Consider the following 12,790-nt stretch of genomic DNA (forward strand, 5'->3'; position numbering starts at 1 on the left):
TTTTCTTATGTTGTAAAATCTCAAGACATGGCAATATCCCTTTTGTAAAGTAATTTACCAAATTTAATGATGGATCAGGATAGAACAGGTCTGGAGCTGCAGAACATTTGTGCCTAATAGTGATGGCAGTTCAGCCTATTTAATCTAAATAAGCCTTGGGTGCTCTGTTAGTAATCAACAGAAATGAGAGGTGATGTCTAATTTTTCTCAAAAATGACTTGTAATCAGAATAATTTTGCAGACGCTTCTCTACATTAAGGCTTTTTAGAGCTAATTTGCTCATTAGTGTTGACACATTTCACTGATCCGAACAAACTCCACAGTTATGAATCCTGTATGAGCAGCGTTTCAGCCCTGTAAGACTTCATCTATCACACAGGCTTATTACTCTCCCTTTTTACCAGCTCTGCTTCAGTTCATCTGTCAGGCCTCAGGGAGGGAACAAAATTAATTCTTGGTCTCATTAGTATATGTCCTAAAGAGGGCGCCGCAGGAACAGACCTTTACAGATTAATGAGACTTTTCCTCCTGTTTGTCTCTATTTTTCTGTAATAAATTGACTAATTATTTCAGATTATGTTCCTGATGCACTGAAATCTAAAGGGCGACAATTAAACTGATGTTACAGCACCACAGCTCCCAGGAGATGAACTTTGTCTCTGACAGTTTTTAAGATTTCTCCAGTTTCCTACGAAGTTCTAAGAATTTAATTTAACCTGAAACAGGTCAGATGTGATTTGTTGCAAATGATGTTTTTCGAAATCAAACCTGACCCTGACTGACACCTTGTTTATATGAAAAAAAAAAAAAGACTTTAAAAGGCAGTAAAACAAAGAGGAGTCTTTGGAAAGAGAAAACACCTTTAATGCCACAACACAACTGGACGAACAGATCATGTTCACACACATGTTGATGAAGGATTTATTCCACTCTAAAGGCTACTTTACATAACGTCAGACTTTATATATATATATTTGTAAATATATACATTTTAAAATATACTCTTGCTGTTCTTGGGGATCTGATTGGCTCATAAGCACTTCAGCAGGAAGAAGTTGCAGAAAGCTCCTCGAGGACAGTCGCACATCTTCCCAATACGAGATCCTTTCCTGACGGCGCAGTGTTCCCCGAGGTCACACTGAGAACACACAGAAACACACAACCTCAGGTATACACTTAGAGAAGAGACGCTGCATATCATGATATCCATACAATATTGATATTTTGATGAGCCCCGATCTGATATGAGGTAACAGATACTCTGTGCACTATGACTTCATTGCCAAGACTGTGGTGAATATGTGAGTACAAAAATTAAAAACCTTATCAATATACAGTGCTGTGTATGTAAGTACAGTACTGCATTAATAAACAGTTTAATATCTACATAAATATTTGATGCTATTTTATAAATGAATAAGATTATTCCTCATGCATGTTAAAATTTCAGTAGTTTTAATGTTATGATCAAAGTATGAGGCGCCACCTTGTGTTACACAGACATTACTGCAGACCAACAACATTGGTGTCAGATTAGATTCAGTTTTGTCCTTGCTTAGTACAAGTACTGAGACAACGAAATGCAGTGTAGCATCTAACAAGACGAGCAAAAAGTTAAGTGTAGTATGTAGAGTGATTTATAGAATAAACAGTAATATATAATATAAACAGTAATGTATAGATAAATAAATATACTTAAGTATGAACAATGTGCTATGAAAACTGACCAGTGTGAGTGTTTTTAAAACATATCAAAGAGTTTGATTTACAGATTACATATAAAATATATGATATGTGACAATTAAACACACAGGTGCCAGTCAACTTATGAATTAGAGCAGCTTCCAGTGTGTTCTCACTTTGAGTAACATAAAGTGCTGCAAGAAGTGCTGTGATCACATTCAAAATATTTGCTCGGTAAAAGTACAAAAGTCCGAAAATCGAAATATACATAAAGTACCAAAAGTAAAAGTACTCATTATGAATAATAATATATATTATTGTATTATAATTATTGATGTATTAATGTGTGAATCACTTTACTGTTGCGGTCGTTAAAGGTGGAGCTAACAGGATTTATATTTTAAGATAAGAAAATAAGAAGTGTACAAATCAGGACCCAACACTGATTTTGAATCCATACTCCCTGTCAGACTGATGATAGATTATTATTAATGTTATTTCATATGTGTAACAGTGTGTCTATCTGCTGTGTGTGAGACTCACAGAGGGGACCTGTCCATACTTCTTCTCCCAGGGATTAATCCTCTTAGTCTGCAGTTTCTCCAACACTTCGTGTAGAGCGCCGAGCTGAACACACGCACAAAATAATGAATTCATTCGAATCCTACAAACCCCTCCATCTTCACAACAGTTAAAAATAACTGCTTAACATCTTTACTACATCAAATCGGCTACAAACACCTGCAGGTGGAAAGTAACTAAGTACTTTTACTCAAGTACTGTGGGGCTTACATAAGCACAGTTTTGAGGTACTTGTACTTTACTTTAGTGTATGCATTTTCTAATCATTAATACTTTTATTCCAAAACACATCAGAGGGAAACATTGTACTTTTTACTGCACTGCATGACTCAATAATAAACACGTCAATGATGTAGTCCATACATTTCAGGAAATACTGAAAATGCCCATCTCAGAGTCTGAGGTGACATCTTTAAATGTCTTGTTTTGTCTGATCAACAGCCCAAAATATTCACACTATAAAATACACATTAACAGTAAATTACGGACTGCTAGCTGCATCACAGGATATCACTGTTCATTTTCACAGTAAATTGTTGTAGCAGCTGTGAGCTCACTGTAGTTACGCCTGCATATTACTGTGATTTAGCAGTATGCTTCTGTGAAATTACCATATGTAACTGTAACCTCACAGTTGAAACCCTTTTACATCGCTGATTCAACAGTACATTGCTGTAAATTACTAAATTTAACTGTAACATCACAGTTTATGGACATTTGATTACTGTGATTTAACAATATGCTCCCGTATAATTATTGTATTTCACTGTAATCTCACAGTTAAACTTCATATATAACTGTTATTTAGCAGTGTGCTCCTGTAAAATTACTCTATTTACCTGCATGAATTTCACAAGAAAAATTCTGAATTTAGTTAAATATCACAGTAAAAGCCTGTGAGGTGATAATAATGTAATTTAATGTGAAATATTACAGTTACATGTTGTAATTTCCTGAAAATAATTTGTAGTGCAGTTTACAATAACATAAAAAGGCCTATGGACAATAACTATATTAGAAATATATATATAATAAAACTTCTTACACTGGGGAAACAGACAACAGACAGATGTCTGTGTTTTTTAATGAAAAATGACTAATGATTAATCAATTATATCGACAATCAATCAACGGACTAATCATTGCAGCTTTAAATGTTTCAAAAATAAATAGTCGACCATCTTCATTTGGTCCTAAATCACTTCAGTTTACTGAAAAGCTGACACACTGTAGGCTACCGTGACCATTTACATAATATATTAAATATATATTAACAAAAATAGAAACACCAGTCCTATAAAGTGTAGGGATAAAAAACAGAAATCTTCTGGATACTTATTTACCATTTTATTGATACATAGTGGTATTGTTATTATCTATGAATTTTTTTATGGTTTAGACATTGAAAGAAATAATATTTCATATAAATATTTAATATAACTGAGTAAATGATAAAGCTGAAACTAAAACAGAAAACAAATAAAGACAGATGAAAAATAAATATTTGTAATATTTAAACAGGCTGCAGTGTTTTACAGTATTTAAAGTATTTGTTCAAAGTATTCTCAGTAGTATTCAGTACTCTGAGGAAGGGTCACTTACCAGTCTGTTGGAGTTGGTGTAGTGGTAGTCTTGGACGTCTCTCTCGTCCCTCTCGGCTTCCGTCCTCCCCGCCGGGCAGAGCGCGGACAGCAGCGCCGCGCACAGCACAGCTCGCGCCCACATGGTGCCAAAAAACGGAGAACAAAGTGCCGCGAGTCCGCGAGCTGCGTTCACTCTCTGCTCCTCCAGCTGTTTGTCGCGTGCTGCCCCGCCGCGCGCGGGATGTTTGGATGCGCCCCGCCCTCCTCAGCCTCCGGACGACGTCACGGTTTTGACGTAACTGGCTCATAGTGACTGGATGATTAATTGATAAAATAAAAATAAATAAATAAATAAATGTGTTATTATTATCCGTGATTTACAAACAAAAAAGTTATTAAAAACAAAAACATGAAAAAAATAAAAGATGAAAGATAATAATAAAATAAAAGATAAATAATAAGTTATTTAGTCTGTGATGATATTTTCATGTCCAATAATTATTCTTAACTAAATACGTCAATAAACAAGTGATTAAAAGTTTTGTCAACTTTGAGATGAGAGTTATCCATCTGAGTTACAATAGAATATAACATAAGAAGATTATTAGATGAGTTTACAATTTATTTAAGGTCAGTCAGCTCACCAAAAAAATTCTATGTTATCTGACATCTATAATTTAATCAGATATTTAATTGTATTCAAAACAATATTAGGACTTGAATTCACGTTTTAGAAATAATTGTTATAATATAATAATTGCAGAATCTTCACGCAATTTGGGCTCTGGGTCATCATGATGCTGTTTTTACCAACCAAACAATTCATTAATGGAGAAAATAATCAGCAGATTAATCCATAATAATCATCTATCCATCCATTTTCAATCACTTATCCAGGGCCGGGTTGCCAGGGTAGCAGGCTGAGCAGAGCCGTCCCTCTCCTCAGCAACACTTTCCAGCTCCTCCTGGGGGTCCCCGAGGTGTTCCCAGACCAGATGAGATATGTAATCCCTCCAGCATGTTCTGGGTCTGCCCCGGGGCCTCCTACCAGTGGGACGTGCCAAAACACCTCTAACAGGAGGCACCCAGGAGGATCCTGATCAGATGCCCGAACCACCTCAACCACCTTTTGAGGAAAAGGAGCAGTGGTTCTACTCCGAGCTCCCTCCAGATGTCCAAGCTCCTCACCCGATCCGCGACCTCGTTCTTTCGGTCACTACCCAGAGCTCATTACCGTAGGTGAGGGTTGGGACGCAAAAGGACTGGTAAATCAAAAGCTTTGCCTTCCAGCTCAGCTCTCTCTTCACCATGGCGGTCCAGCAAAGCACCCGCATCACTGCAGAAGTCGCACCAAACCGCAAGGCCATCTCACGCTCCATTCTAACTTCACTTGTGAACAAGACCCAGAGGTACTTGAACTCCCTTGCCTGAGGCAGTAACTCACTCCCAACCTGGAGGCAATTGTTTTCTGGTGGAGAACCAGACTGATTCACACTCAGCTGCAAACCACCCCAGTGCATGCTGGAGGTCACGGTGTGATGAAGCCAACAGAACCACATCATCTGCGAAAAGCAGAGATGCAAGGTAAGGTGCAAGGTACCCTGAGTGCATTGGTTGTTGATATTCTGGGACGCCGTGTCAAGTTCTGCCTGTTGCGTGCATTGTCTTCTTTCAAAATACACTTCCATTTTCACAGGAAATTTGACGTTTACATTCAGTCTCTTTCAAAATAAACGCACTATGTCGGTACAAGACCGCAAATTGACGTGTCTTCTCCTTCACCAACAAAAACTCATGGTTGGGTTTAGAAAAAAAAGAACAAGGGTTTGGCTTTAGAATCTTACGGGACGTGAACTTTGTTCACTCAGATGAAAGTCTGTGTCTGTTGGACCCATCCACCACCCCTCTCACCTGCCACAGTTGGACTTACGCTACCTTGACTTTCGTCCTTGTCCCACTGTGTTTCCCCCTGTCGCTGCTGAGTGCCATTAAACTATAATGGCAACTGGCCACGTATCATGCTGACATTAAAAGACAGCTTTTTTTTTTGTTGGTTTCTGATGCTACAAGTCACTGCCCAAGCACTGGATTTCGACGACTTCACAGCGAGACTGGGTTCACCGAGAACGTCTCACTTTGGTTATACAAGAACTGGATAGCTCACAGCAGTGACCCCAGTACCCTGTATTATATCAGTACCCCCCACAAGACTCCCCTTCGGATGTGGTCATAAGCCCTCTCCAGGTCCACGTAACACATGTAGAGTGGATGGGCAAACTCCCACGACCCCTCCAGCAGCCCTGCAAGTTAAATAATCATTAGTTAATCATCTAAATAAACTCCACCAGCAACAACAGTAAAATCCTGCTTTTACATTAATGCATGAGTCAGAATTACCCAGTCTGAACATATACGCTTCTTAAATAACCATTTTCAATGCAGGACCTAGTATTTTCACTGTGTGGTCTCTGATAAATACTATTGTGAGTTTAAGAATGAAAGTTCCTGTGTCTCCTTGTTCATTGTGACATTGATCCGCGGCAGAAACCAGCAGATTGCTTATGGATGAAGTGATTTGTTTTGATAAGAGTCCCTCCAGCCTGAAAACAAGCGCAATATCTCTGAGACAAATTGCCAGAATGAATCTGTGTAAGAGACGAGAGGCGAAGAGTTTTCCAATTTCCTTTTCGTATTTATTCTTTAAAGAAGTGGAGGGGAAATAACACACTTGAATATATTTCCTCCCCTGCGGTGCTTCTATTTATATTTCATATTAGTGCGGAGGGATGAAGGTATTAATGTCCCCAAGCTTCATGCAAACACAACTTAAACCCATCTGACAGTCACTGAGCAGCTGCATCTTAAAACCCTCCGCCCCACTGATGGTAAACAAACATGGAGGTCTGTTGTTCAGGTTACTGCAGAGACGGGCTGCTTGATAACATCATGGTTATTCTTTTTACACAGGAGGTCAAACCTGGACACTCCACAGCAGAACGCGCCAAGACAACAAGTTAGTCTTCACATTAAAGGACTTCTCATTAATGTTAAAGGTCATATCAGATTCAAGAAGTCAATGGCTGCAGTATCCATCCATACAAGGAAGTAGTTTTTTATAATTCAACTGACTTTTACATTTAAATTATAAACTGTATGAAATAATGGACGAAGCCACCCTGACCTAAACGCATTCTCTGCTTTGTCACTGGACCTACATGTCAAAATATGACGTGCTAGGAATCCTCCTGTGTCTGTTTGGACGTTCAAGGATGGTGTGTTATTTTACCCTGCATCGCCTCTTTTAAACATATACTTCCATTTTCACAAGGAATCTCCATTTTCTGCTCGTATCCATCCATCCATCCATTTTCAACCGCTTATCCGAAGCCAGGTTGTGGAGGCAACAGGCTGAGGAAAGTATTCTAGACGTCCCTCTCCCCAGCAGCACTTTCCAGCTCCACCTGGGGGACGCCAAACCATTCCCAGGCCAGATGAGATATGTGATCCCTCCAATGTGTTCTGGGTCTGCCCCGGGGCCTCCTACCCATGGGACCTGCCCAGAACACCTCTAACGGGAGGCGCCAAGGAGGATCCTTATCAGATGCCCGGATCACCTCAACTGACCCCTTTTGACATGAAAGAGCAGCGGCTCTACTCTGAGCTCCCTCCGGATATCCGAGGTCCTCACCCTCTAAAGCTGAGCCCAGCCACCCTTCTGAGGAAGCTCATTTTGGCCGCTTGTATCCACGATCTCATTCTTTCGGTCACTACCCAGAGCTCATGACCATAGGTGAGAGTTGGGACATAGATGGACGTAGATCGAAAGCTTTGCCTTCCGGCTCAGCTCTCTCTTCACCATGATGGCCCAGCACAGTACCCACATCACTGCAGAACGCTGGGCAAAACGGCCTATCCATCTCATGCTCAATTCAAAGACCCGGAGATACCAGCAGTGCCACCACAACTGGCACCAATGACCGCCTGACCACAGTTTTTAGCAGCCGCCTCCACAATGGAGGCTTTGAACATGGACCACTTAATTTCCAAGTCCCCAACCTCCTGTGGGATGCGCGGAGGGGGGCTGAAGCCTATCCCAGCTGACATTGGGCGAGAGGCGGGGTACAACCTGGACAGGTCACCGGACTATCACAGGGCTGACACATAGAGACAGACAACCATTCACACTCACATTCACACCTACGGACAGTTTAGAGTCACAAGTTAACCTGCATGTGTTTGGACTGTGGGAGGAAGCTGGAGTACCTGGAGAAAACCCAAGCTGACACAGGGAGAACATGCAAACTCTGCAAAGAAGGGCTCTCTCATCCTGGGTTCAAACCAAGAACTTTCAACGCTAATCACTGCCCATGAACGTCTTTAATTTTGAAGCCCTGAGTTCGGCATTTCATCTGTTGTCAGCTTGTTTTTTTTGAGTCAGAAGTGACAAGTGATATTTGGATGACAGGGTGGAGCTGTGGAGGATTGAATGATGGATCTGACTCTTAGACTGTGTTGACACCTCGCAGACAGCCTGTCACTCAAAGCAGCCCCACCTTTAATTATGCGTAACTTTAATCCTTGATAAAATGTAAACAGGTGAGTTATATAAAGTCACCCCTCAGTACAGTTGTCATGAACGTTGAAATAAGCCATAGAGACCAAAACCGTTTTTTGTACCAGGCTGTAAACATGTTTAATATTGACATGGGGGTCTATGTGGATCGACTCACTCTTGGAGCCAACCCCAGATAGCCATTACTCTAGTGTTGGCATCAATTTTTAGTCCCCTGAGGTTACCACTTCGCTTAAATCTACTAGTAGGTGTAGCAGGCCCCTTCTAAGCCATTGCTGTGAGGCTGTTAATCACCAATAACGCCCATTTAATTGAGTGTTAACATTTAACAGGGGTGCCCCAACATGTTAGCATTCAGCTCACAGCACCACGTCTCTTGAGTGTAGCCTCACTCGTTGCTGTCATGGCTGTAGTTTTCATTCAGTGTTTACTTATGTAACAATATTATCTTGAACAAAAAAGCAAAGGGAGTCCCACTTTATTGTTTTAGCTCTCCTTCTGTTCCAAAGCTTTCTTGAGACTCTAAAAGGAAACTGGATTATTTGGTGATAATTGATCTTTGTTGCTATCTGATTTTGTTTTAACTTTGTGATGATCTCAGACATTTTATTTACGACCACAGACTGAGCGGATTGTTGTGGGTAAACATCCGGTCTGCAGGCTCAGAGATGCAGCGTCCAAATCCTCCTGTTGTCAGCGAGGCATTAGTGTGAGAACAAGAGCATTGTGCTGACGTGAAGCCTGCGCTGGGCACGCACAGAATAGATAATAAACAAGGAAAATGGTCTCAGCATTAAATCTGTGTGTTATGTCAGCTCCCAGAGGGCGAGCGGGCTGTTTGAGAAAATCCACTATAAATAAACCTGCAGAGAGAGAAGTGAGGTAAGAGGTTTAAAACCCGATTCCTTGTTCTGCCCGGCTCCAGGGCACGATTTGGTTTGTGATTGTCTCTTTATGGGATCAGTGTGAGAAAATGTCCCCATAAACCATCACCCCATCCTCTGCATCCCAGCCACCCAAAAAAAAAAGAAAAATAATACTGCTGACTTGTGGTGAAAGTGAGGATGAAAGCTGTGGGTATTCACCGCAGAGAGAAGAGAATCTGCAGCAGGATGCAGCTCTGCATCTTTTGATCATTTTCTTCTTCTTCTGTGGGTGTTTGATCCCCTGTTGGGCTCTGGGCCATTCTTTCTCTCACTCTTCTTCTCTTAACTCCGTGTTGAGCCACCAACTTGAGTTTCCTTACAACATAGAGTTGCTTAAATAAGCAGTCATGTTTGAGTCTTTCATTTAAGGATTACTGTTTGGGCAGTTTGCCTGTGTTGGATCACTGTAAAGAGAAATGCATCCTTACCTCCCTGAGATGGATTATCAGTCGAGTGAGGCAGGTAAAGGCTGGAGTATTAGGAAAAAGCCCCACTAAAGCTCAGTATAAACTTTAAAATGATGAGGAAGTTAAGGGAGCTCCTGTGTCTTTATCTGCAGAGAGTTGAGGAAATGTGGAGTCATCAAGAACCCCAAATTCCACTTTGTTCTGGAGTTCTTTTTCTTAAAGGGACAGTTGACTCAAAAATCAAAAATGCGTATTTCTCGTCTTATCTGTAGTGCTATTTATCAATCTAGATACTACTTACGAGATATCAGCCATAGAAATGTCTGCCTTCTGTCTTGTATAGTGGGAGTAGATGGCACTTGGTTTGTGGTGCTCAGAGCCCCAGAAAAATACATTTGGAAATCTCAACAGCAGTGTCTCTTTATAGAAATCATGACCTGGTTACTCAAGATAATCCACAGACTTTGTTGTGAGCAGTTTCTTGTGGGAACTATTTTCTTTAAATTACACCTGCCAACCATAGTTAGTTCGTTTAGTTAGTTAGTTAGTTTATTTCGGTCATTTTCAAAATACGGACTCAAATACAACAAAGAAAAAAAAGAAAGAAAAGAAAACAACAAATAAACTTGAAGTCAATGCTAATATAGCATTACACCAAAATACAAACAAAATGAGACCAAAAAGGTGTAGGCTGAACCTTAGCTTATTACGCCTACCCTTTTATAATCAGTTTCCATATCACCAAGCAGAAGGAAATGTGCATCTACTCATGGATGAGAGGCTCAGCATTAGTTGTAAACATTAATGGCGTCCTCCTTGGCTTGGCTGTAAAAATAGCTAGCTCAGTGGTGCTAGGTGAACGAGCAGTAGATGCGCACTTCCTTCTGCGCGGTGATACAGTTGGCAGGTGTAGTGCAGTAGAGAGAAAATAGTTCCAACATGAAACTGCTCACAGCAAGGTCTGTGAATTACTACTGCATGAGTTACTGGGTCATCATTTCTGGAATGAGACATTCCTGTTTAGTTTTTAAAATGTATTCTTTTTACACTTTAAGCACCACAAGCCGAGTGCCATCAAGTTCCATTATATTGGAGAGATGGCAGACATCTCTACGGCTGATATCTCCAACATTCAGCAACTCACACCAAAACTATCTAGACTGATAAACAGCACTATGAGTAAGAAGAAAAATATGTGTTTTTGATTTGGGGGTGAACTGTCCCTTTAAGTTTTATTTTGAGGACGCTTGTAGCTTTATTATGATAGAATATACTACAAAGGAGACAGGAAATAACAGAAGAGAGAAAAGTGATGGCATGCATAAAGAGTTTGCTAAACAGGACACGGAGCAGTGATGTTGTGGAGACACTGTCAGTGCCTCAATCCCAAAGGTCTCCAGAATGCCCCCTTTTGTTTTTTGTGATTATGTCAGGCACACAGTGTTTCCAGACTTGTGATTAAAGAACCCAAAACTGCCAAAGTAAACTAGTCGAATTATGAGGGCCAACACTGCCCCAAAGTCTCTTAGAGCTGCTAACTGGAGGAGATTCTCAGCCTGAACTGGTCCTAGTCCTAACCCTAAGGTAGCCAAACCTGGGCCAGAGCTGGGCCACATGCGGCCCTCTGTTGTCAGATCAAAACAAAATGTGTCTACATTCAGCTGCAAAAGGCCCAGCTACCTGCGATGTGACTCACACTGCAGGTATTCCTCCATATTCATCGCTCTCTCTTATCGTCTCCATCTGTAAAGGGATTGTTCTGTTTTCTAACATCAGGTAGTGTGAATGATTCACCTATACTGATAGCGAGGCTGAAGAGCTATCTGAAACAAAATGAAGAGTGACAAACGAGGCAGGGCAGAAACAAACATTTTCCGCCACATAATCTCTGAGTTAACACAAGAAAAGTGAGATTTGCACCTTCATTCTTCCATCTTCTCAGTTTTCCTGCAGGCCCCATGTTGACAGAGCAATCCAGCTCAATCACACTTAAATCAAATTAAGCAACCTCCCTCCATCAACAAGTGTCCCTTTATCACATCTGTATGGTGGCTAATTACCTTGTGGTATCTTTTAATTGGAGTTCAGAGGTTTCTGTGCTGCTGATGTGAAACCAGTTGATGAAATCCACGTTCACAAAACTAAGGGAATATTTTACCTTTGGCATGTCTTGCAAAATTACAAACAGACAGGCATGAATGGATTACTGAACTTGTCTCTGGGGCCAGAGCCTCCGTATGAAGTGATGTTAGCATGTCTTGTTGAAAAGCCAATCAAATTGCCCACAAAGAGGCTCAAAGTGATCAAATAGAGACACAAAACGACCACACAGATGTAAAACGAGATGCATAGTGAGACTAAAAACAACTTCAAAGAGACCACAGAGTCTTAAAGCGACCGCATCGATGCAAAACGAGACGCAAAGTGAGACTAAAACGACCACAATGAAACACAGAAGACCACAAAGAGACACAACATAAGACTCAAAGTGGTCACAACGAGACTCAAAATGACCAGAAACCGACCACAACGAAACACAAAACAATAATAAAAACAGAATGATCACAGAGATGCAAAATTACCACAAAGATGCAAAATTAGATGCAAAGCGAAATTAAAAACGACCGCAGAGAAAACGAGACGCAAAGCGAGACAAAAAAACAACAAAAAAGAAACACAAAACAAAAGAGACACAAGACAGGACTCAAAACAACCCCAAAAACCCCAAATGACCATACAAAGATGCAAAATGACCATAGAGAGACTCAGAATGACCACAGAGATGCAAAATTAGACTGAAAACAGCTACAAAGACATACAAAATGACTGCAAAGAGACACAAGACTCAAAGCAACACAACAAGATGCAAAACAAGACTCAAAATGACCACAAAAAGAGACAAAAAAATTACAAAGAAACACAAGACTCAGAACAACTGCACAGAGATGCGAAATCATCACGAAAAAACACAAAAGGACTGCAAAGAGACACAACACAAGACTCAAAACGACCACAGAGATGCAACATGACTACAGA

At 40.6% G+C, this 12,790-nt stretch overlaps 1 protein-coding gene across 1 annotated transcript; it reads right to left on the reverse strand.

Annotated features, from left to right (window-relative positions):
* Positions 1-936: 936 nt before the first annotated feature.
* On the reverse strand, positions 937-4,081 carry cart2 (cocaine- and amphetamine-regulated transcript 2). Its single transcript, XM_049575165.1, has 3 exons — positions 3,868-4,081; positions 2,227-2,310; positions 937-1,138 (listed from the first exon to the last, which is right to left on the reverse strand). The coding sequence occupies exons 1-3, from the start codon at positions 3,988-3,990 to the stop codon at positions 1,031-1,033; spliced, it is 315 nt and encodes a 104-aa protein (XP_049431122.1). The 5' UTR covers positions 3,991-4,081; the 3' UTR covers positions 937-1,030.
* Between the last annotated feature and the right edge of the window lie 8,709 nt (positions 4,082-12,790).

Source organism: Epinephelus fuscoguttatus, linkage group LG4, assembly GCF_011397635.1.
Source record: "Epinephelus fuscoguttatus linkage group LG4, E.fuscoguttatus.final_Chr_v1".
NCBI classification, from domain to species: Eukaryota; Metazoa; Chordata; class Actinopteri; order Perciformes; family Serranidae; genus Epinephelus; species Epinephelus fuscoguttatus.